The sequence below is a fragment of the Bufo gargarizans genome, chromosome 5 (assembly GCF_014858855.1).
Source record: "Bufo gargarizans isolate SCDJY-AF-19 chromosome 5, ASM1485885v1, whole genome shotgun sequence".
NCBI lineage: Eukaryota > Metazoa > Chordata > Amphibia > Anura > Bufonidae > Bufo > Bufo gargarizans.
In genome coordinates, this window is record NC_058084.1 from 421595222 (window position 1) to 421619147 (window position 23926).

Sequence of the window (23926 nt, forward strand, 5' to 3'; positions counted from 1 at the left end):
GTTTACCAGATGGGTGCGGCCGTGCGGGTCCCACCTCTGGCGATATGCCCCCATTGTCTGAGATGGGAAAACCACTTTAAAAGTACTGTCGTCAGGACAGGTCATCAGTAGCAGATCAGTGAAGGTCTAACTCTTGGCACCACCTACTGATCAGCTGTTTGAAGGGGCATGCGGTGCTAGGATAAGAGCTGCGTTCTCTTCGGTCTCCACCTGTGCCTTGTAGTGGAGGTGCAGCCTAATTACAGCTTCCTCTGCCATTCACTTGTACTAGCACCGCAGCCCCTTCAAACCGCTGATCGATGGAGGCTCCAAGAGTCAGACCTTCGCCATCTGACACTGATGACCTATTCTCAATTTCATGAAACTGGAACACCCCTTAAACAAAATAAGTGTAATATGGCGCAGAACCCAGATGCATGGTTTCATCATCTCTCTCTTTAGCCGGTTTACTGCCGTTCTGTATGTATTGCAGCTCGGACGTGCTCAAGATTATGGCGAAGGACAGACGCCCTGCCTATTCTACAGAGGCCTCTGTTACAAAGCTCCTATGTGTTACCATACGACATATGTTGAAAAGCAAGGTCTGGGAGCATAGGAGACGGGACGTTTGGCATTCTTTATTTTATGAAAGCGCGCAGCCCGATTTTGATCAGATCTGCGCTGCAGTATCACATGAATGGAGGGAAACTTCCAAATTACACATCTGCAATATATAATAGGAGGAGCACTTTTAAGATTCATACAGTGGGGATCATGTATAACCCCATCTTCTAGAACAGGGAAGCTCAACCTGCCGGCCACAAGTGTAGTGACTGTGAGTGCACAAGTTGTCGAATATATTGTGTACTATTCAGTTCTTATTTTATGGGGGCTAAAAGACTTTCCCTCGAATTGAAGAGCAACACATTGCAAGCTCCTGCTGACTGATAGGTTCACCTCTCATAAGAATTGTAATTCTACTGGCTAATTGAAACTTTAGGTTAGCTACTTACCTTCCCAAACTCTTCCACCAGTTGCCTTGCCAAATAACCCTGTGTTTCTCCTAGGATTGGGAGACAGAAACTCATGACTGGTACTGTTTTGAATGTCATTTACCCGGAGAGGTGATGATATGTGACCAGTGTTTTCGTGTCTACCACCCTAAATGTTTACCTGATGACTTAAGGCTCAGGGATAGCAACAATCATTGGCAGTGCCCGGTTTGTAAGGTAAGGTCACATCTGATTTTATAGTAAAATACGTAAACCGCGTGCAAAAAACTAATGCGTGAGGCCTCATGCACATATGCCGCATTACGTGCGGATTTACCGACAGAAAGTCTGCAGCATATTACAATACCAGCATAGAAGCGGACATTGTCCACCCATAGGTGTGACATGTGGAGCAGGTTTTAAAATCGGTGGCGTGTAAATTTATTTAGCGGATTTGAATTGCAGATTTCATTTTCATCAATGTCATGGGTGAGATCCTCTGCAAATCCACCATGAAATACGGATGTCATACTGCGTCTACAGTGGAAATATCCTCTTCATGGGCAGATACCGTTAGGGCTCTTTCACATCAGCGAGTTTTCCGTCCGAATGCGATGTGTCTAGCGAACACTTAGCATCCAGGCTGAATCCTTACCCTTTCATTTCAATGGGAACGCATCATCTCTGCATTCAGGAAAAATCGCAGAATGTTCTATATTGTGCATTTTTCAAACAGTCCTGGCTCCATAGAAGTGAATGGGGCTTGTGTGAAAAACAGAAGGCGCCTGGAGGCAATGTGTTTTTCACTGATGGTTGCTGGGAGATATACTGTAGATTGTTATTCTTCAGTCTTAATAAAAGCCCTATACCTAGCGGTGGATCCGCTGGAGTTATAAAGCAGTGCCGGCCTCTCCATAGCTTCTGCGCATCCACCGCTGCTTCTAAATGTAGGCCAGCTTCCGAGCTGTCTTACATTTAGACCATTTTCTATGCCTAAGGTTCCATTCACACATCCGTATGTGTTTTTCGGATCCGCAAAACACGGACACCGCCAATGTGCGTTCCGCATTTTGCGGACCGCACATCGCCGGCACTATAATAGAAAATGCCTAATCTTGTCCGGACAAGAATAGGACATGTTCTATTTTTTTTCGGGAACGGAAATTGCGGACCCGGAAGTGCAGGTCCGCATTTCCGGATCCGGACATCACATCGTGTGGTCTCATAGAAATGAATGGGTCCGCAATTCCGTTCCGCAAAATGCGGAACAGAATTGCGGACTTGTGAATGGAGCCTATACCAGACGGGCCTGCCGACCCATCCCCTTCCCTGCCTACGCCACGCCCCCTTTTTTTTAGACCTGGCATGAGCGGGGAAAAGTCACAGATTCCGGCGCAACTAATCACTGCACCTCATTCTGCGCCTAAAATACGCCTAAGGCTACTTTCACACTAGCTTTATTATTTTTCGGTATTGAGATCCGTCATTGTCAATGGGGACAAAACTTTAAGGGGTTATCCGAGGTATGAAAAAAAATAATATAGCACTGAAAAACTGATGGGCAGCAATATATAACTAAGCTAAGCAAGTTTTATGCAAAAAAAAATATATATATATATATATTTCCTCATTTCCCTGGTTCTTTTCTGGCCCTTTGTTTACATGCAATAAAAACAATCTCTGCCCCTCCCCCTGCACTGCTAAGGGAGTGAATACAAGAGCTGCCCTGAGTGACATGTCTGCCTGCTGGGAGACTCTGCAGCATGTTGTATGTGTAGGACTACAAGTCCCAGCTGTACAATGACACTGCTAAGGGAGTGGATACAAGAGCTGCCCTGAGTGCTGGGAGAATCAACAGCAACTTGTAAGTGTAGAACTACAAGTCTCACTTGTAAAATGACACTGATAATACACACAGGATCTTCCCCCTACCTTCTTGTGCAATGCTCTCTCTAGTCTGTCAGATCCTGTGCCCAGAATTGTCACTGCTGCAGCTGGCTACCCAGTATGTGCAGCTGAAGGGGATAAGAATCTTAGGAGAGAGAGAGCAGACAGCGGTGAAGGGGGCGTGGCCAGCACAGTGACCTCTTGTTTACAGGCTTGTAAACGACCTTTATCAGAGCAGGGAGAGAAGCTGACATCACAGGTCATGTGGCCCTCAGTGAAATCTGAGAAACCAGCCCCTGGAGATAAAGTGAGTTAATTGGAAAGCTGTTACATTTGCTTAGTTAGGAACATAGACAGAACAAAAAAATAACTCGGATAACCCCTTTAACTGAACAGAATGCTCCAAAATGCATTTCGTTCCGTTCTCATGCCGGAGAGCAAACCACAGCATGCTGCTGTTTGCTTTCCGTCCTGGGATGGGGGGAGCAAGACGGATCCGTCATGACCCACAATGCAAGTCATCAGGGACAGGTCCGTTTTGTCTGACGCAATCGGACACAATAGAAAACGGATCCGTCTTCCATTGACTTTCAGTAGAGTTCATGATGGATCCGTCTTGGCTATGTTAAAGATAATACAACCGGATCCGGATGCAGATGGTTGTATTATCAGTAACGGAAGCGTTTTTGCTGAACCCTGCCAGATCCAGCAAAAAATGCTAGTGTGAAAAAGTAGCCTAATATAGGTGTATTTCAGATTAATAAATGACCCCCAATGTTTTTATCTATAAATGAAATGATCGCAATCTATTATTATCTATATATAAATATAGGACGTATGTATGTGCTGCGATCACTCAAAAATGCAACGATTGATTTCAACGAAACTTGGTATACACATCCCTTGCTACCTGGAAAGAAATCTTGTGGGGGTCACAGCACTTTAGCACGTACAGTTCCTGAAATATTCCCCAAAAATGCAAATATGGCACATCACATGACCTATATTAGCCAATAGAAGCCTGCAAGTCTTTCGCTTCCTATCCCAACTGCCATACACACGGTCACATGTCCCTTATCAGCCAATAGAAGCTCGCAGGTCCTTAGTCTCCACATACACACAGTTTTACACCAGGTTTCCATAACAACCCAGCCATTTTTCTTCACTGCTGCAGGTCAGCTTTAAAGGGGCAGGGCGCTGTGGATGACACTGTTAAGGGAGCGGAGTGCTGTGGAAGTGATAGCTCAGGGGGCAGGTAGGGTGGCCATTCAGGCCACCCTCAAAAGACGGACTTAAAAACCCCACCCCCAGGACCCGCTAAGCCAAGCCCCCAATTCGCTCAGGCCACGCCCCCTCCTACACAGGGGAGGGAGGGTGACTTTCACAGTGCTGCTGTCTGAGAGTGAGCTGTTCAAAAGGACATGTGTGAAGCCTGGTCACATGACCCTTATCGGCCAATAGAAGCTCGCAGGCCCTTAGACTCCACATACACACAGTTTTACACCAGGTTTCCATAACAACCCAGCCATTTTTCTTCACTGCTGTAGGTCAGCTTTAAAGGCGCAGGGTACTGTAGAGGTCACTGTTATGGGGGATACTGTCGATATCTTTTAATGACGCACGCAAACCTTAAATGAAATAGATGACATATACCCCTGTAAAGCCGGGTCCTTCTGCTAGTTCTTTCTAAATCAACAAGAAAGTTTATTGCATGAAATTAAACGACAGCGTAGAGAAGCAATACGATTTGTACACAAAAGCATCTGACAGCATCATACAACACGTGTATACATAGCATCATCAGTGAATACTCTCGAAGTACATCGAGATTTTATTTATTTTTTTAAGCATGTGCATGCCGTCTTTACATGATTATACCGTATATGTTTTTATATAGGTTGCCTAAATGACAGTGAATAAGACTCTATCGACTTTACCTCTCTTTTGTACTGCAGACTATGAAGAAGAAAAGCTCCAACAAGCAGGAGATGGGGAAATACCTGCGGTTCATTGTGTCCCGTATGAAGGAGAGGGTAGGTTTTACATCTGGAGCACGCTGATTCCACCATGTCGCCTCGAGCACATGGTACTCACTTGTTGCAGGAGCCGCATTCATATTCATACCTCGCTGTCCGCACACACCGCTGTACGGCGGTCACTGGGGGTTATTTCCTGAGGCCTCATACCCACGACCATAAGTGTTTTGCATTCCACAAAACACTTACTTTCATGTCTACTGTCTCTGGCCATAAATATTCCATGCTGGGCAGTGTGCGGAGGTCGGCTGTTTTACTTCGTAACTAATTATACCTATTGCTAGCTGCTCATTAAACCTGAAAACGCGATGGTACCAATCAGGGGCTGAATAGTGACTTTTAGGCCTTGCAGGATGATTTTATTGTCGGTGTAGACCAGGAATCCTCAAACTGCGTCCCTCCAGCTGTTGTAAAACTACAACTCCCACAATGCCCTGCTGTAGGCTGATAACTGTAGGCTGTTCGGGCATGCTGGGAGTTGTAGTTTTGCAACAGCTGGACGGCCGCAGTTTGAGGATGCCTGGTGTAGACCAAGACAAGGCTATAAAAGTCTTGTCATAGGACAGGGCTGTCCCTTTAATAGGAGAATCTCAGTTTACCACCATTTTTATTACATTTTCCATCAGTCTGACAGTGTGGAGTCAATATGGTATCCTTCAGTATAGATAACAAATGTCCCCTGCCAATCGGCTCTGCATACTCTATATCCAAGGTATACAGGGACATATGTCGCCCACTGAATCCAATCCACACAGTACTTGATTTCTCGCAGTAGTCTGTGTAGGAAAGCATTCTGCTGTACTTGGGAAAAGAAGGTGTACCAACGCCAAAGGGGTTGTCTCGCTATCAACAGCCCTGCTTTCCATTTGGACTAATGTCCTAAATGCCTTTATGTCCTAAAAGGGGGCATATGGCCATTATGGAGGGACCCCTGCTCTAAACCCCCTCTGTGAGCCAGATCAATATCGGCAGCTTCCGCTCTGGCTGAGGAACGTGCATGGCTGGCTGAACATCTCATGGTGCATGATATCCTGTGCAGATGACTATGGTGATATGTATCCCTGGGCAGTGACCAAAGTTATTACAGTACAGCCATGTAGTTTATCACTTTTATGATTGACACAAAGAAAATATTAATGAAACAGCTAATTGATAGATATGAACTTTGAACTGTGGTTTAGCCCGCCATCATAGATTGAGTGCGTTATTACTAGGAATTGTGGTCTAGACCAGTATAGAGCGCGAGGAGCCCAGTTACCACTCCACTCTGTCTGTGAACTGTTATGACGCTTGGTTCACGTCGTCTCACTGACCGGCCCTAATCCAAAGCCTAATGGGGTTCTCCGCTATGCATGAATGTGTAACACAGGAGAAACCCTTTCTTCTTTGCTCTTGTTTGTTCTGATAATGTTGAACTCCCTCATGTTGGTTGAAATTTCAGTTCTGATGCACATAGAAATGTCTAATGCTTTGCTACAGTTTATATTTCTGTTATATGGTCCTGTCATACAACAGACCAGTGGATGTGAATTATCGGCCTCACACGTCTTACCAGCTATGTATGTTATTCTAGGCCTGCTGGTCCATTGTATGTCATGCTCGGCAATTTCTTACTGTTACCCATTATACATAAAAGTAGTTTATAAAACATAAAAGGTGCTCTGGGCCAAGGCTCTTTAACCATATGTCACCACCATGAGGTCCTAACCTTATGTCACCACCATGAGGTCCTAACCTTATGTCACCGCCATGAGGTCCTACCCTTATGTCACCGCCATGAGGTCCTACCCTTATGTCACCGCCATGAGGTCCTACCCTTATGTCACCGCCATGAGGTCCTACCCTTATGTCACCGCCATGAGGTCCTACCCTTATGTCACCGCCATGAGGTCCTACCCTTATGTCACCGCCATGAGGTCCTACCCTTATGTCACCGCCATGAGGTCCTACCCTTATGTCACCGCCATGAGGTCCTACCCTTATGTCACCGCCATGAGGTCCTACCCTTATGTCACCGCCATGAGGTCCTACCCTTATGTCACCGCCATGAGGTCCTACCCTTATGTCACCGCCATGAGGTCCTACCCTTATGTCACCGCCATGAGGTCCTACCCTTATGACACCGCCATGAGGTCCTACCCTTATGTCACCGCCATGAGGTCCTACCCTTATGTCACCGCCATGAGGTCCTACCCTTATGTCACCGCCATGAGGTCCTACCCTTATGTCACCGCCATGAGGTCCTACCCTTCTGTCACCGCCATGAGGTCCTACCCTTCTGTCACCGCCATGAGGTCCTACCCTTCTGTCACCGCCATGAGGTCCTAACCTTCTGTCACCGCCATGAGGTCCTAACCTTCTGTCACCGCCATGAGGTCCTAACCTTCTGTCACCGCCATGAGGTCCTAACCTTCTGTCACCGCCATGAGGTCCTAACCTTCTGTCACCGCCATTGAGCTCTAGGCTTATATATACTGAAACTCTTATTGATTGTATGAAAATAACCAAGCTGTCGAAACCTCTTTGCACATATAAAAATCAGCTTTAAAGTTGAAACAATTAACTTTTTCAGGCTATTGAACTCAACAAGAAGGGGAAGGACAGTAAACATCCCATGTACAGACGGTTGGTGCACACAGCCATCGATGTTTCCACTATTAATGAGGTATATATTTCAGTTCAGATCTGGCAGGCTCTTCCCGTAGCCTGTTCCAGCATAAAGTCTGGCAGTTGGACGGACAAAAACCGGTGCATGCGGCAGTATTTGTCTATCCACCACCCTGCATTTTTGCCGGAAAGTGGTCGGATCATTGCCGGATCTTGTTGTAGTCGATGGGGATCCGGCAAAGCCAGATCTTTCAAAATCCGGCAGGCTGTTCCAACTGAACCGTTGTTGCATATGTGAATGTACCCTTAAAGGGGATGTCCAATTTTTCCTATAGATGATTTATCCTCAGAATAGCCTATCAATATCAGATCCTCAGGATATCGATATCAGATCAGTGGGAGGAAAGGACATCCATAGTAAAAAGCGGACAACCCCTTTAGCTTAATGAGTTCTCACACACACACTCTTATTTCGTCTTCCTCCTCAGACAAGACATTTGTCAGGTCAGTTAACCATATAATGCATATAAATCAAAGTAATCATATGGAGGCCACTTACTGTTATGGGAACTACTGGACATTTCATCTGTATGGTTATACACGGTCAGCAGATTAGGGTCACTTCTACCCTTAGAAGTAGTGCTTTTTTTTCATAGAATTTAGATGGAATCCGGTAGAAATAGGCCACTGTATGAAGTTGACATGCACTGGAGCCGTACACAGCTCTATGGGTGCCCTGTAATACTACTGTGAACTGACTGCCCTTCTTTCTGGAAATAGATGGTTTAATATAAGTATTCCAGTGACACAGTAACCCTTTAATACATATAACTAGTTATGCTTATCTTGCTGCACTTTACATTGGACAGCCCTTTTTCTTAATGGAACACTAAACCTAGAAATGAATGCTATTAGTAAATAAGAAATATACAGTGGATATAAAAAGTCTACACACCCCTGTTAAAATGTCAGGTTTCTGTGCTGTAAAAAAATTAGACAAAGATAAATCATTTCAGAACTTTCTCCACCTTTAATGTGACCCATAAATTGTACAACTCAGTTGAAAAACAAACTGAAATCTGTCTGGGCTATGGGGTAGAGTGGCAAGACGAAAGCCTTTTCTTACAAAGAAAAACATACAAGCCAGGCTACATTTTGCAAAAACTCATCTGAAGTCTCCCAAAAGCATGTGGGAAAAGGTGTTCTGGTCGGATGAAACCAACGTTTAACTTTTTGGCCATAATTCCAAAAGATATGTTTGGGGCAAAAACAACACTGCACATCACCAAAAGATCACCATCCCCACAGTGAAGCATGGTGGTGGCAGCATCATGCCAAGGGGCTGCTTTTCTTCAGCTGGAACTGGGGCCTTAGTTAAGCTAGAGGGAATTGTGAATAGTTCTAAATACCAGTCAATATTGGCACAAAACCTTCAGGCTTCTGCTAGAAAGCTGAATATGAAGAGGAACTTCATCTTTCAGCATGACAACGACCCAAAGCATACATCCAAACCAACAAAGGAATGGCTTCACCAGAAGAAGATTAAAGTTTTGGAATGGCCCAGCCAGAGCCCAGACCTGAATCCGATTGAAAATCTGTGGGGTGATCTGAAGAGGGCTGTGCACAGGAGATGGCCTCGCAATCTGACAGATTTGGAGTGTTTTTGCAAAGAAGAAGAGTGGGCAAATCTTGCTAAGTCAAAATGTTCCATGCTGATAGACTCATACCCAAAAAGACTGAGTGCTGTAATAAAATCAAAAGGTGCTTCAACAAAGTATTAGTTTAAGGGTGTGCACACTTATGCAACCATATTATTTTATTTTTATATTTTTTTCTTCCCTTCACCTCAAAGATTTCAGTTTGTTTTTCAATTGAGTTGTACAGTTTATAGGTCACATTAAAGGTGGAAAAAGTTCTGAAATGTTTCATCTTTGTCTCATTTTTTTTACATCACAGAAACCTGACATTTTAACAGGGGTGTGTAGACTTTTTAGATCCACTGTGGGTGCCCTCTCTTGTAGAAATCCTGCAGAGAACAAAGGGTTTCATCTCCTGCTGATCTGCCCCATGAGTGGAGGAGGCAGGGGTTAGGAATCTTTTTGTCCTGCTCCTGCCACTTCTCTTACTGCTTGTCTGACCTCTTGGGACACAGAGAGAGGATTTCTTTATATAATTCTCAGTTTTAAGTGTAATATGAGACACAGTAGGACTAAGGGAAAGGAGGGTATGAAGGGAGGAACTGCTGGGATGTTTTTTTCTGTGTTTAGTGTTCCTTTGATAACGCCCATACAGAACCCTTTACATATCTTCCAGTGTTGTGTTGGGTACCTGGCACTAATATCACACACAGCTATGCTTCCATTTCCCTTTAACTACTGCTCTGACGGATTCAATAGTTATTTTTATTTTATTTTTCTATACAGTACAAGCAAATGCCTTCAGTTTTTCCCCTGCAAATCTTTAACTTTTTTTTTTTTCAGAAAGTAAATGAAGGAAAGTATAAGAGTTATGAAGAGTTCAAAGCCGACGCTCAGCTTCTTCTCCATAACACCATTCTTTTTTATGGAGGTGACACTTTTTATTTCTTATCCTATCCAGACAGAATATCTACTTGAAAAAGGACACATTTAGAATATTATTGAAAGCATTTTAGACCAGGGTTATATGGCCACCGACACCTCTGTACAGCATGTGATAGTGTCATTTGTAGGTCCGATGCAGAGCAGCCGTGATGCAACCGAGTTGTAGTAGCACGCAATACGATGAGCAGACCAACTGAAGAAATATGGGTGTCGGGGCCGGATTGGCCTTACCAGACTATTTAATATATTACTTATCTGGCCAACTACGGCTCATTCACACCTTGTTTACGACAGAGGACCTTCCCATATCAGGGGACTTAAAGGCCAACCTTAAATGTAAGGCTACTTTCACACTGGCGTTTTGGTTTCAGTTTGTGAGATCCGTTCAGGGCTCTCGCAAGCGGTCCAAAACGGATCAGTTTTGCCCTAATGCATTCTGAATGGAAAAGGATCCGCTCAGAATGCATCAGTTTAGTCTCCGTTCCATCTCCATTCCGCTTTGGAGGCGGACACCAAAACGCTGATTGCAGCGTTTTGGTGTCCGTCTGACGAAACTGAGCCAAACGGATCCGTTCTGAAACAATGTAAGTCAATGGGGACGAATCTGTTTTCTATGACACAATCTGGCACAATAGAAAACAGATCCGTCCTCCATTGACTTAGTGTTCAAGACGGATCCGTTTTGGCTATGTTAAAGATAATACAAACGGATCCGTTCTGAACGGATGCATGCGGTTGTATTATCTGAACGGATCCACACCAAACGCAAGTGTGAAAAAAGTAGCCTAATACCTTATGGGCAGTATTAGAAGGACCAGCTAAATTCCAAAAGCCAATGCTACCAGTACACAGACTGGCTCAGACGGTCTGGAAAGAAGCCAAAGCACTTGCCAAAATTAATGAGGTAGCCTCAGACATACCTTTGTGGGATAATCGGATTATACCGACTATGCAGGAAGTAATGGGAGCGGACAAATGGAAATCGGCTGGAGCCAGGACTCTAGGTGACATATATGAGCAAGGTATCATGATGACATTTGAAGCCTTGACTCAAAAATATGACTTACCACGTACCCATTTTTTCTCCTATCTGCAACTTAGGGCTGCAGTTCAGATCAAATTCCCACACAACAGCACCAAAGTATCCAAGTACCCACTTATAGGAGTCGTCAAAACCCAGGGCCCCAAAGGACTAGTATCGGCAGTTTACTCCCATTTAGTGCAGAACCTCTACCAGTAATTGACAAATGGTAGAGAAGGATACCCACACTTACAAATGAAACTATAACGGATTTATTAGAGTCACATCTACAAGTATCTCCCGCAATAAATAACAAAATAATTCAACTCTCTATATTATTCATCAGTCATATCTAACACCAACTAGGACAGTGGTGGCGAACCTATGGCACGGGTGCCAAAGGCACTCGGAGACCTATCTGTGGGCACTCACACCCTGGAAAAAGTCTATGGTGTACCAATATGCCTTAGATTTTTCCTGCCATTCATCAGCGCAGGGCGCACCATGAATGGTACTGAATGTAGGTAGGCTGTTATAGCTAAATGATAAAGTGCATGGAAGATATACTATATTGGACTGTAGTATTTAGGTTAAATTGCCGTGTTGGCACTTTGCGATAAATAATGGTTTTTGGGTTGCAGTTTGGGCACTCGGTCTGTAAAAGGTTCCCCATCACTGAACTAGGATGTACAGGATGGGCAGAACTGCATGCCCGAGGTGTGGGGAACTAGAAGCAGACTTCTGGAGCTGCAACATGACAGCTACATTCTGGCGGGAGATGGCGGAGCTTCTTTCCTCACTACTGCCATTCCAGGTGCCGTGCACTCCTGAGGTCTGCCTGTTGGGTCTACTGAGTGATGATAATTGGGATCACTATATGACAATATTCCTAAGGGAATCTCTGTTTATGGCACTGAGGTGGTACAGTCCTAATACACCGACTCTGACCATGTGGAAATTACAAATAAATCCGATTCTACCCAACATAGTATTATTTTTTTAAACACCGCAATAAGCCACAAAAATTTGACAAAGTGTGGGGCAGCACAAACTATGTATTCGACCTCGAGATTGCGACAGGCAATCGCAACAGCTCGTGGGGATACGGCTCAACAGGTGTAACGGGAACCCTGTATGCATCGAATCACTATATTTCAAGTGTTATTAAAAAGTAGATGGCGTTGCAATGGCCGGTCAGAAGAAGAGTTAAGAATTATTGTTATTCGTTTTTTGTTTTCTCAAGAAACTCGGACCATAAAGGTCTTTAATCTGTCATGTATATTCTGTACGTGATAACATAAGTGCATACTGATGTGGTACTGTTAACTTTGTCAATAAAGACAGTTAAAAAAAAAAATCAGCCGAGGCGCACAAACGCCACTGGCCCGCGTACAATATCACCCAAAAAACAATAGTGGACCGAATGTGCACTGTGGCCGATTTTGCTTTGATCAGTGTCACAACCCTTATGACTCCCTGAAGGCGCAACATTTTTTTAGGATCACAGCCATAGGTGTTTTTTTCGTCGGCAGCTATACGAGGGCTTGTTTTTGCTTTGATCATTAGTGTCATATGCTGCAATATGTATCTACTGCATTGTATTTTGCTAGTCAGCCTACAGCTTGCAGGGTCTAATGGGTGTGCAAATAGGATGGATGTGGGGGCTGTTATCCCTGATCCCGACCGTTGTGGCAGAGAGCCATCTGTATGTTACAGCTGACACCCACTGCTGATGGCAACGGCTCAGATCCCCAAGTTACACCATTGTGATGCCGTAATAGTATGGTATTTCACGTTTAGGCACTCATACTATTACACAAGATGAAAAATAAAATTAGAACACAAAATCCCCTCATCACATGGTCAAGGACAGGCAAGCACTCTCCTCCAAACATTTCGCTCCATCCCCTACATACATAGGTTTATTACATAGTTACTGTATTTATGAGCAATGATTAGTTCTCAGACAGTAACAGAACCAAGCTTAAACGGGTTGTCCACATCAAACATTGGTGGCATGTTGTTAGGATATGTCACCAATGAGTGCTTAAAGTCTACAAAAGCACACGGTTCATGCGCTGCCGCCCTTCATTTATATCTATTGAAAATAATCAAGCCATGCACTCACCTATTTTTGGAAGAGCGGACCACCCAAGCGCTGCCTGAGCTCCATTCACCTTTATGGAACTGCCAGAAATAGCTGAGCCAGAGATTGGCTGTTTTTAGCACTCCAATAGAAATGAATGAAGGGCATCTGCGCATGCGCAATGCGCTCTTGTTCACTTTGGGAGCTCCGTTCTCTAAGGTGGGACCTGCACCTTTCTGACATAGATAGCATATCCGAACAATATGCCACCAATTGGTTAAGGTGGGGCAATCCCTTTAACACATAGATATGGTAATAAAAGACATATTTTTGTCTAGCTATAGTAGTAGAACCAATCTAAGCAGGTTTTCTAAGGGTACTTTCACACTAGCGGCAGGGGACTCCGGAGTTTCGGCGGCAGCGAACGCTGAGAGGCAGCCGGACTAAAAGTACTGCATGCAGTACTTTTAGTCCGGCTGCCTCTCGCCGTGCGCTGCCTTGCCGCCGCCGGAACTCCGCCCCCATTATAGTCATTGGGGACGTAGCGGCAGTCCGGGGGCACAAGTGAACTAGCGGCAGGACGGATCCTACAGGCTGTTCACCCGCCGGAACAGCCTGCCGGAGTCCCCTGCCACTAGTGTGAAACTAGCCTGAGATGTAAAATATGTGCACATATGCTTAAATTTCAAAAATTAAGAATACAGTCCAGTCTTGACACCCCCATTCCCCTATCACTGGTCTGATTTGTCCATGTAATAGTAATGTCCATATGAGTGGAGCAGAACCGTTGCAGCCACTTGATGTGTCATCCTTATGGATGTCTCCTCATCATTAATGGAGAAGCAGGAAGAGGGACTTGTGAGACCAACAGTAGGTGAACGGGGTACAGACAGCCCAGCATGGGAGACTATTGTGCCAAAGTCAATAGTGTTCTAGTTCTCCAAGTTTACTTAATTACACGTTCATTGACATTGGCCCTGATTTATCATGCCTGCACTCCAGAATCCTGACTTCAAAAAGTCGCAAAATAGGACTTTTGCAGCTTTTTGCACTCGCTTGCTCAAAATTGTTGCAACTTTCTGCATTTTGCACCACTCCAGTTTTAAAGTGTGGGTGGAAAAGTGGATGTGGTTAGCTATGGTAATGAGTTTCACTCCAGATTTATCACCTAGACTTCTTTTTTTTTATTTTATTTTTTTATTTACACAAAAAGTCTCAATCAAACTTCAGTAGGAAAGTGGAGTAGGAAAAGTCGAGCAGCTTTTCTAGACAAAAAGTTTTAGTAAATGCAGAAAAAAGACCAAAAGCGGACCACATGCCAAAACTTCACCAGTAGTACACCAATAATTATGGCTAAATTGGGGGGCCGCTACAAAATATCCTAGTACAAGCTCCTAAGCAGAGAACTAGACTTAAATAGAGCTCAAAAAGTACATGTAAAAGGTATGGTATTTTATTAATCACAAAATATTAGACAAATGTCACATTAAAAGGAAGGTGGCAGTGAGAAACACACCATCCTGGCAGTACCCAGACTAGGTATAGGAGTATACTACAAAGTCTTATATAGAAAATTTGTACGGATATGTCCCATATATAGTGCAGCAATAACAAGTGTCAAGTACCCATAGTGACAGTCAGCACCGGTTAAATGAGAAATAAAAATGAATGTAGTAACAGGGAGCGAAATCACATACATTCCCTTACATGGAAAAACTAGGAACTGCTGCATGGAACTCACCCAAAGAAACTGTGCACAAACCAGGATAGGGGATACCCCGACGCGTGTTTCGGCGTGCCTTCGTCCATGGGTAACGGCATCACTGTGAAACCTGATGTTTTAAAACCCTTCCCCACCAATAGGATACATCACTGATAAGTCACAATGTAAGCGGCAGCACGATGCGCGAGTGTCCCCGTCAGACCATCCCCCCCCCAATCTGGCGTCCCATCGCAACGTCCACAATCACCTGACAAGGTCACGTGATGCGGCGGAATTGACGTGTAGACGCACAGATGGGAGGTGCCGAATGCAGCACTGTGCATCGCGTGCACGCACTCAGGTGAGGGAAAGAGAACCTCCGAAGGGATTGAGCTCCCTCTACTGGTGGTACACAGTATGTCCAGTAGTTCTCTCCATAACTGCTGCAAGTGTTTGTCGTAAAAGGTCCATAAGTCCATTATTATAAGATAAAAACGCCTCTGCCAAATACCCTAATTGGATTATAACATACATGATGAATGAGAGAGGAACATTGCTAATACATTATATATTAATAAATAACTTCTATTTCATATGTGATGTGCAAGATAATTCTTAAAACAAAAAAATCCATCAATAGTTAAAAAAAATCATAAATAAATAGATAATATCCAATATGAAGATCAAAAAGTGAGGACAAAAAAAATCAATATAATTCATAAAGAGCCTATAATTCAAAGTGCATGATGAATGTGTGGAGCATGACCAAAAATGCAGCAAGCAAGTTGATCATCATACATTCAAATGAATGAGATGAACGTGCAAGTGAAGTAACGTGTTATATTGAGGGGTGAAAAAATAAAAAAGTTTAAGGATAATATAAATTTATCAAGCAACTTAGGACATTTGATAAATGTGACATAAAGTACACCAACGCAGACTCACGCAAAACTGACTTCAAATATTCCCCTCACAATAAATTCGCCCCATTGTCTTTATCCTGAAATGAGATCGCTCAGTTATTAAGGCCTGAGGAATTAGACTTGATCAGGAGTAGGAAGGCAGGACTTGCCAGTAAAGTTTCCTTTCATTTTAGACGAGCCGCTTTTGGGTACATAAGATATTCATACGTTAGCTAGGGTTAACAGCTACTGCATTGTTAATGCTGTAGGCAAGATGACCCCAAACTGTGATGTGCCCGATAGCCTCACATTCTGCCAGTGCCACTGGAGCAAACCACCGTGGCTGCAGGCCATGCTAGGCTAGAAGCGAAGAATTACAATCACACTTGTCTCTGAGTCGTGGCCCCATGAATTTGTGTGCAAATACCCTGCTTTCCACTTTGCAGTATGATTTTTCATCTTCATGGTGAAAAATCCCCGTACTCGCTGGACGCAGTTCTCTAGCTACACTATATAAGGCTGCAGACATGATTTGAGGATAAGGCATCGGTTAACGTGTCTGTGTTGTCTTTATTACAGATGACAGTGAGCAGGCCGATGTGGCAAAGGTTCTGTACAAAGACACTTGTCATGAGGTAAGCTGAGCCGTGACTTGGTTATTCAGGAGGATACAGTCCAAGGAGATGTTAGAATACCATTTTTATTTTTACACTGATTATGGGAGTATATATCATGTCATATGTAGGGATGAGCGAACTTTACGTTTTGGAGTTCGGGTATATGGTGAAATGCGTTATGGATTCCATTACCACAGACCATAACGCAATTTAATGACGGAATGCATATTGGAATGCCTTTAGAGACATTCCGTCATAATAGAAGTCTATGGCCAGCATAACGGAGAGGAGGGAACTCCTGCATAACGAAAACCGGATGGATCCCTTATGCTGGCCATAGACTTCTATTATGATGTAATGTCTCTAAAGGCATTTCATTATGCATTCCGTCATTGAATTGCGTTATGGTCTGTGGTAATGGAATCCATAACGCAATTCACCATATACTCGAACTTCAAAAACTGAAGTTCGCTCATCCCTAGTCATTGTCACGTTCGGGGGTGAGGGAATAAGACCTGGAAACTAGGGAAAGGAGAAGGACACCTAGTAAAACCCTAATCAGTCCTGACTAACTAACTACCAGTATGAACAGACCGCAGAGGTAGGTGAGTTCATACACAGGAATACCTAAAGTCCTAACTCACCCTATAGTACCCTGGTACTAATGACAGGAATGAGACAACCTGTTCCTCCAAAAGGAAGGACGAACAGGAGTCTCCCTCAGGCCTTAATAAAAATGACAGGGAAATGCAACACACAAAATACAGAAGGGAAAGAAAACACTTAGAGGACCTTTCACCACTCCTGACATGTCTGTTTTATTAGCTTCATGCATTCGCCACGTACTAACAATTCTGGAGCATCTATTCTTATGTCTGTATGTTGTGCCATTCCTCGGTTATTTCTACTAGAAGTTAAGAGTGAATTGCTAGCAGTCTGCAGTAAAGGTACAGAGGGGAGGTAACCAGTTGGGGGCGTGTACCTGCACAGTCTGAAAATGGCAGCACTGATTGGACAGAGTGAGACTGTGCAGGGACCCCCCCCCCCCCCCCAAACTTGTTACCTCCCCTCTGTACCCTTACTGCAGGCTGCTAGCAATTCATTCATAACTTCTAGTAGAAATAACAGAGGAATGGCACAACATATAGACATAAGAATAGATGCTCCAGAATTGTTATTACATGGGTGGTGGTGAAAGGTCCTCTTAAACTTCAAGTGGCTATGACAGCACCAGGAACTCAGCTGAGATCCACACACCAGCTATCCACAACTCAAACTGAAGCTATAACCGCATAGCGTAGTGGGCGAAACAACAATAAGTAGAGAAGGTTAAATGACCATAACAGTCGCACCTGGGGAAAGAAGGTGTGACAAGCACCAGAAACAACACAGACGTCATTTGATGTAAACAGAAAACATGTCAGATCAAACCACTTGTTGCCAGTCTCACCGATCTCATGCCACCTGTCGCGGGAAGGTCGGTGACAGTCATATTCCACCACCTCTTTGGCTTCCTGTGTGATTATATGCTGCAGTAAGTTGCCTGGAAGTAAGAAGTTCCCTCTCCAGACCTACTGACATATATTTCTTAAGAAGCAACCATTGCAGTGATAGTCATTGGAATAACAACCTGATAATTGGCCCGATTCTCAGCTGGTGGAGGTGGAGAAGTCACCCACAGCAGTCAGTCACGGTACAAAGAGGCCTGAAATAATCTGATTGTTTACTTTGTGAAGCTCCAGCACTTTTCCTATCCGCTGATCTCCAAAACTCTACCCCACTGTGTCCTTAAAGGTTTTTTTTCACTTCAGTAAGTTACATATATCATGTAGAGAGTTAATACAAGGCACTTACTAATGTATTGTGATTGTCCATATTGCTTCCTTTGCTGTCTGGATTCCTTTTTCCATCACATTACACACTGCTCGTTTCCAGGGGTACAAACCCCCCTGCAATCCATCAGTGGTGGTCGTGCTTGCACACTATAGGAAAATGCGTCAGCCTTCTCTGGTGTCCAGGACCAAGGGAGCGCACGTAGGCGCTTGACCACCACTGATGGATCGCAGGGTGGTCTGTAACCATGGAAATGAGCAGTGTATAATGTGATGGAAAAATGAATCCAGCCAGCAAAGGAGACAATATGAACAATCACAATACATTAGTAAGTGCCTTGTATTAACTTTCTCTACATGATAAATGCCACTTACTGAAGTGAGAGAACCCCTTTAAGAGAAAAGCCCTTCATGTATTGTTCTAATAAGTGTATGTGACTTTATTCTCTTCTTTCAGTTGGATGAGCTGCACTTGTGCAAAAATTGCTTCTATTTGTCGAATGCTCGGCCTGACAATTGGTTCTGCTATCCATGTGTACGTATACAAAGTGCCTTTCTGTTTGACTGAAGGAAATATCTATTTTATTTTTGTTGTCTCAAAAATGAGGTAATAGTGTATATGGTACACACACACTCGGAGGGGTATATTCAGAAGGGCTGGAAAATTTCTGGAAATTCCACAGTTGTTAAGTTTTTCTTTTCTTTTTAAAACTGTGTGTGCATTGTAAAACTCCATTACTTTCATCGTCCTGTGCAGATCAGCAGATCAACCACATATGAAAACTGCTTTAAAGAGGACCTTTCCCCACTCCTGACCTGCCTGTTTTAATAGTCATGTATTCCCCCTGTAATAATAAATCTGGAGAATCTGATCTTATGACTCTAAGATGTACCATTCCTTTATTATTGCTACTAGAAGTTATGAATATATTGCTAGCAGTCTGCAGTAAGGGTACAGAGGGGGGGGGGGGTCCCTGCACAGTCTGACTATAATAGAAGGTCAAGAAGGCGGCACTCACCCATGCAGTTCTATAAAAATAATCCGGGGTGAAAATTTAATTTCAGCAGACTGCACAGACTGACTCTATCCAATCAGTGCTGCCATTGTCAGACTGTGCAGGTACACCCCCCAACTGGTTACCTCCTCTCTGTACCCTTACTGCAGACTGCTAGCAATTAATTCATAACTTCTAGTAGAAATAATAAAGGAACGGCACAACATACAGATATAAGAATAGATGCTCCAGAATTGTTATTATATGGAGAATGCAAGGAGCTATTAAAACGGGCAGGTCAGAAGTGGTGAAAGGTCCTCTTTAACTTTAGCAAAATGCTGGGACACTTTCTTTAATTGACCGAGCCGTTTTGCAAAAAACTTTGTGACAAACAGCTCCAGCGCATGCTGAACGATTCCCCATATTCATGAGCTCCTTGCTCTCCCTGCCCACTTGCTGCTGATTCATATGGAAAAAGAAACTGTCAATCAGAGGCAGGTGGGTGGGGAGAGCCAGGAGCTCATGAATATCAGGACTCATTGGCTGCGCTGGAGCTGTTGGAATCTAGCAGCAGAAAACTGCTGACAGATTCCATTTAAACTGGTAGTTCCGGTAGTTTTACACTCTACATATCAATAATATTGATTACCTATCCTCTGGTCATCAATTTGGTGGAGGTTTGAGACCCAGCACCTCCCGACAATCGGCTGTTTTCAGCAGCTGCCCACGCCAGAAGCGAAACAGTGGATGGAGGCAGCAGTAAGCTCCCTCCACTGCGCGGTGGCCACGCCAACATATAGCGATCAGCCCCTTTCATTTGCATGGGAGCTGAACTGAGCACGCCCACTACAGCTCAGGCAGCTGATCGGAGGGATAGCCAACTGTCAGGGCCCCACCAGAGGATAGGTCATCAGTATCTACAGAGTGGAAAACCCTTTCAAGGAGTTTTTGAGTCCACTTTTTCTCTGCAATATGAGCTAAAAATGGTATTGTGTTACTTTGTTTTCCTTTTTTTTTTTATGCATTGTCTTTATAAAAAGCTGATGGCATTATTGCTGAGAGCAGATCTGATTATCAACGGCATTTTTTTCCTATTTATTTTTTTGTTTTGCAGATCCCTAATCACGAATTGGTGTGGGCCAAGATGAAGGGCTTTGGCTTCTGGCCTGCAAAAATCATGCAGAAAGAAGACAATCAAGTCGATGTGCGTTTCTTTGGCCATCATCACCAAAGGTACCAGTTCAATTAGGGAGGGGCCAATTTGTATTGGAATTGGGCTACGACCCCACAGTGTTGCTGGCCACATGGGGCAAAGCCACGCCCACCTGTGGCAGCCAATAACTGCACAATTTTGCAATAAAACTGTTTTGGCTTTGGGTGTCGTGGGTGGGTGTGGTATAACCATAGAAAAATACAGTGGACCTTCCGCAAGCTCTGTGTAAATCAAGTGAATTTAAGAAATTAGACAAAACATTTCTCTTTCTTTCACTTCTAAGCCACCACAACTACTGTATTTTTCGCCCTATAAGACAGAGGGGGGCAATAGGAAAAAAATATTTGTCATTAGACTTCAGATTAGGCCAGCAATCAGACCCCCAATGTTAATAAGACCCCAATAAGGCCTCAGATCATCACCCCATGCCATTTATCAGCCCCCATGCCACAGGGCAAATAAAATAACCACTTACCTTGTGAGACCCCTAGTGACTTTACTGCTTTTTTCAGGTGGATGCTGGCATGTTTTTTTTAAATGAAGTGATATTAGAAATTTGCTAGTTACACCATAAAATGAAATTGTGTGAAAGTACACGGACTCTTTAAAGTATACTAACTCAGCGATACTTTGTAAAACTGCTATCATAACACAGGGCCTGGATCCCTTCTGAGAATATTCAGGAAATTACTGTAAATGTGCATCAGCTCCATGTAAAGCGAAGCATGGGCTGGAAAAAAGCCTGTGATGAGTTGCAGCTGCACCAACGCTTCCTTCGTGAAGGGCGATTCTGGAAATCCAAAGGAGAAGATAAGGGGGAGGAAGAAGCAGAATCAAGTATCTCATCTACTAGTAATGAACAGGCAAGTGGGCTGCAAAAAGTGCATTTATGGTACAGTAGTTTAAAGAGGTTATCTGGCCTAGAAGACAACAACTCCAATGGTCCTAACCTCACAGAGGCCACGCCCAGGAAAGCTGGGCAGCCATGCCGGCTCAGTGGGGCCACAGACAAGTCAGTGTAATTTTTTTATGTGGCAAAGGTTAGGACTATTGGTTGGGGTTCAAGGTCTATGTGGTGCATTGACTGTTTTGTACACTGTGCTTGTAGCTAACTGAAGATGAGCATTGTGAGGATCGCTGCCTGTCAACTGCTGTTGGCCGGTCAGCATTGTTGAGCTCTTCACAAGACTACACCCCCCCCCCCACCACACACACACACACACACACACACCAAATATTCCGCTTAGTTTGATCCACTTCAGAGGGGCTCTAATACCCGAATGGCTTTCTTTTTTTTTTGTCATCATCTACACTGGTCTAAATAACAGCTCTGGAGAGACATTACATTGACTTAGTTACAAAGTGCAAATATAGAAATATATTGGGATCAAATGAGATTTTGTACTTGACGGCACATAGAATGTGTTTTAGGGGGATTTTGTAGTTTATGAATTCGTCTTAGCACAGATATTACAGGAGGGCAAAGCATATTGCAAATCATGTTTGTGTCAGTCAGAGCACCTTGCAGCGCCGGGGTCCTAGGTTCGAAACTGCATGGAGTTTGTATGTTCTCCCAGTGTTTGTGTGGATTTCCTCCGGTTTCCTCACACTCCAGACGTACTTATAGGGAACTTAAAGGGGTTTTGCCATCTCAGACAATGAGGGCATATCGCTAGGATATACTCCCATTGTCTGATAGGTGCGGGACCCACCTCCTAGGACCCACACCTACAATGAGAATGGAGCAGGGAAATGAACGGAGGGCGCACTGCACATGCGCAGCCGCCCTCTATTCATTTCTATGGGGCCGCCGAAAATAGCTGAGCGCTGGCTCGGCTAGTTCCGTCTGCCCCATAGAAATTAACGGGAGCAGAGGCCGTGCATGCGCTCCCATTCACTTCTATGGGAGCAGTTCTTGGTGGTGGACAGACCCCGGGAAATCCGGGGTCCTCCAGCCAAAGCTCTCTCTGCTCTGTTCTCGTTGTAGGTGCGGGCCCCAGAGGTGGGACCCGCACCTATCACACAATGTGGGCCTATCCTAGCAATATGCCCCCATTGTGTGAGATGGGAATACCCCTTTAAAGAGGACCTTTCACTAGTTTAAAAACTAACTATATCAGTGGGCAGAGTGGCGCCCAGGGGTCCCCCTGCACTTACTAGTATGGGTGCAGGGGGACCCCTGGGCGCCGCTCTGCCCACTGATATAGTTAGTTTTTAGTTTTTAATCTAGTGAAAGGTCATCTTTAAGTTCTGAGCAAAGGCATATGTACACCAAAAAGGTAACAACAAAAATGAGTGCTTGCCCCACAAAAAACAAGCCCTGATAACTCTGTAGATGGAAAGCAAATATATAAGTTCTGAGTGTTAGCAGGGCCAATTCTACCTCTTCTGCTTCCAAAAATTTAAATGTCGCCCCCTCCCATTAAAAAATTAGTATGAAAGCCAAGTAGCCACCGAACTCCGAGACTGTCCTGACAGATCTGGGGTGGTACAAGTACAGATAATGTTGTTGATATCACCTGAAGTCCTATGTAACACCACAGGTGACACAGTGATACGTCTCTGAGTACAGATAATGTAGTAGATGTTACCTGCACTCCTATGTAACAGCACAGATAACACAATGATGGCTATCTGAGTACAGAAAATGTAGTAGTGTTACCTGCAGTCCTTTGTGAAACCAGATAGCATTAGTACTGATAATGTGGTAGTGTTACCTGCAGTCCTATGTAAAATCACAGATAACACTAGTGCTGATAATGTGGTAGTGTTACATGCAGTCCTATGTAAAATCACAGATAACACTAGTGCTGATAATGTGGTAGTGTTACCTGCAGTCCTATGTAAAACCACACATAACACTAGTGCAGATCATGTGCTAGTGTTACCTGCATTCCTATGTAAAACCACAGATAACACTAGTGTAGATCATGTGCTAGTGTTACCTGTGTCTTAATTGTGCCTCTCCCACAGGACTCCATGCTGGTGCTGCTGCCTCCTCTTCCTTCTTCTTGCCCCACACAGAACGTCCTGATGCAGCTGCGTCAAGACATAGGAACACTGTGGGCATGGTGATGGTGACACACAGGGAGAGACAGACACATATGTGCCCCCTTTACAGTGGTAATACCCTCTTTGTGTCCCTTCACAGTAGTAATGCCCATTGTGCCTCCTTCACAGTACTAATGCCCATTGTGCCCCCTTAACAGTAGTAATGCCCACTCTGTGCCCCCATAATAGCTATGCCCTTTGTGCCCCTTTCACATTAGTAATTCCCCATTACAGTAGTAATGCCCATTGTGCCCTCTTCATAGTAGTAATGCCCATTGTGCCCCCTTCATAGTAATAATGCCTTATGTACCCCCTTCATATTAGTAATGCCCACTGTGCCCCTTCACAGTAGTAAAGCCATCTGTGCCCCCTTTATAGTAGCAATGCCTTCTCTGCCCCCTTTAAAGTAGCAATGCCCTCTATG

At 44.2% G+C, this 23926-nt stretch overlaps 1 protein-coding gene across 2 annotated transcripts in view; it reads left to right on the forward strand.

Moving 5' to 3' along the window:
* ZMYND11 (zinc finger MYND-type containing 11) overlaps positions 1 to 23926 on the forward strand; it is a 78985-nt gene that overhangs the window by 38254 nt on the left and 16805 nt on the right. For both annotated transcript variants that reach the window (XM_044295617.1, XM_044295616.1), the window contains 8 exons: positions 1047 to 1208; positions 4814 to 4891; positions 7467 to 7559; positions 9982 to 10069; positions 16374 to 16429; positions 18701 to 18778; positions 20353 to 20471; positions 21107 to 21314. In XM_044295617.1, the coding sequence (XP_044151552.1) occupies positions 1047 to 1208; positions 4814 to 4891; positions 7467 to 7559; positions 9982 to 10069; positions 16374 to 16429; positions 18701 to 18778; positions 20353 to 20471; positions 21107 to 21314 (882 nt within the window). The remainder of the gene's footprint in view (positions 1 to 1046; positions 1209 to 4813; positions 4892 to 7466; positions 7560 to 9981; positions 10070 to 16373; positions 16430 to 18700; positions 18779 to 20352; positions 20472 to 21106; positions 21315 to 23926) is intronic.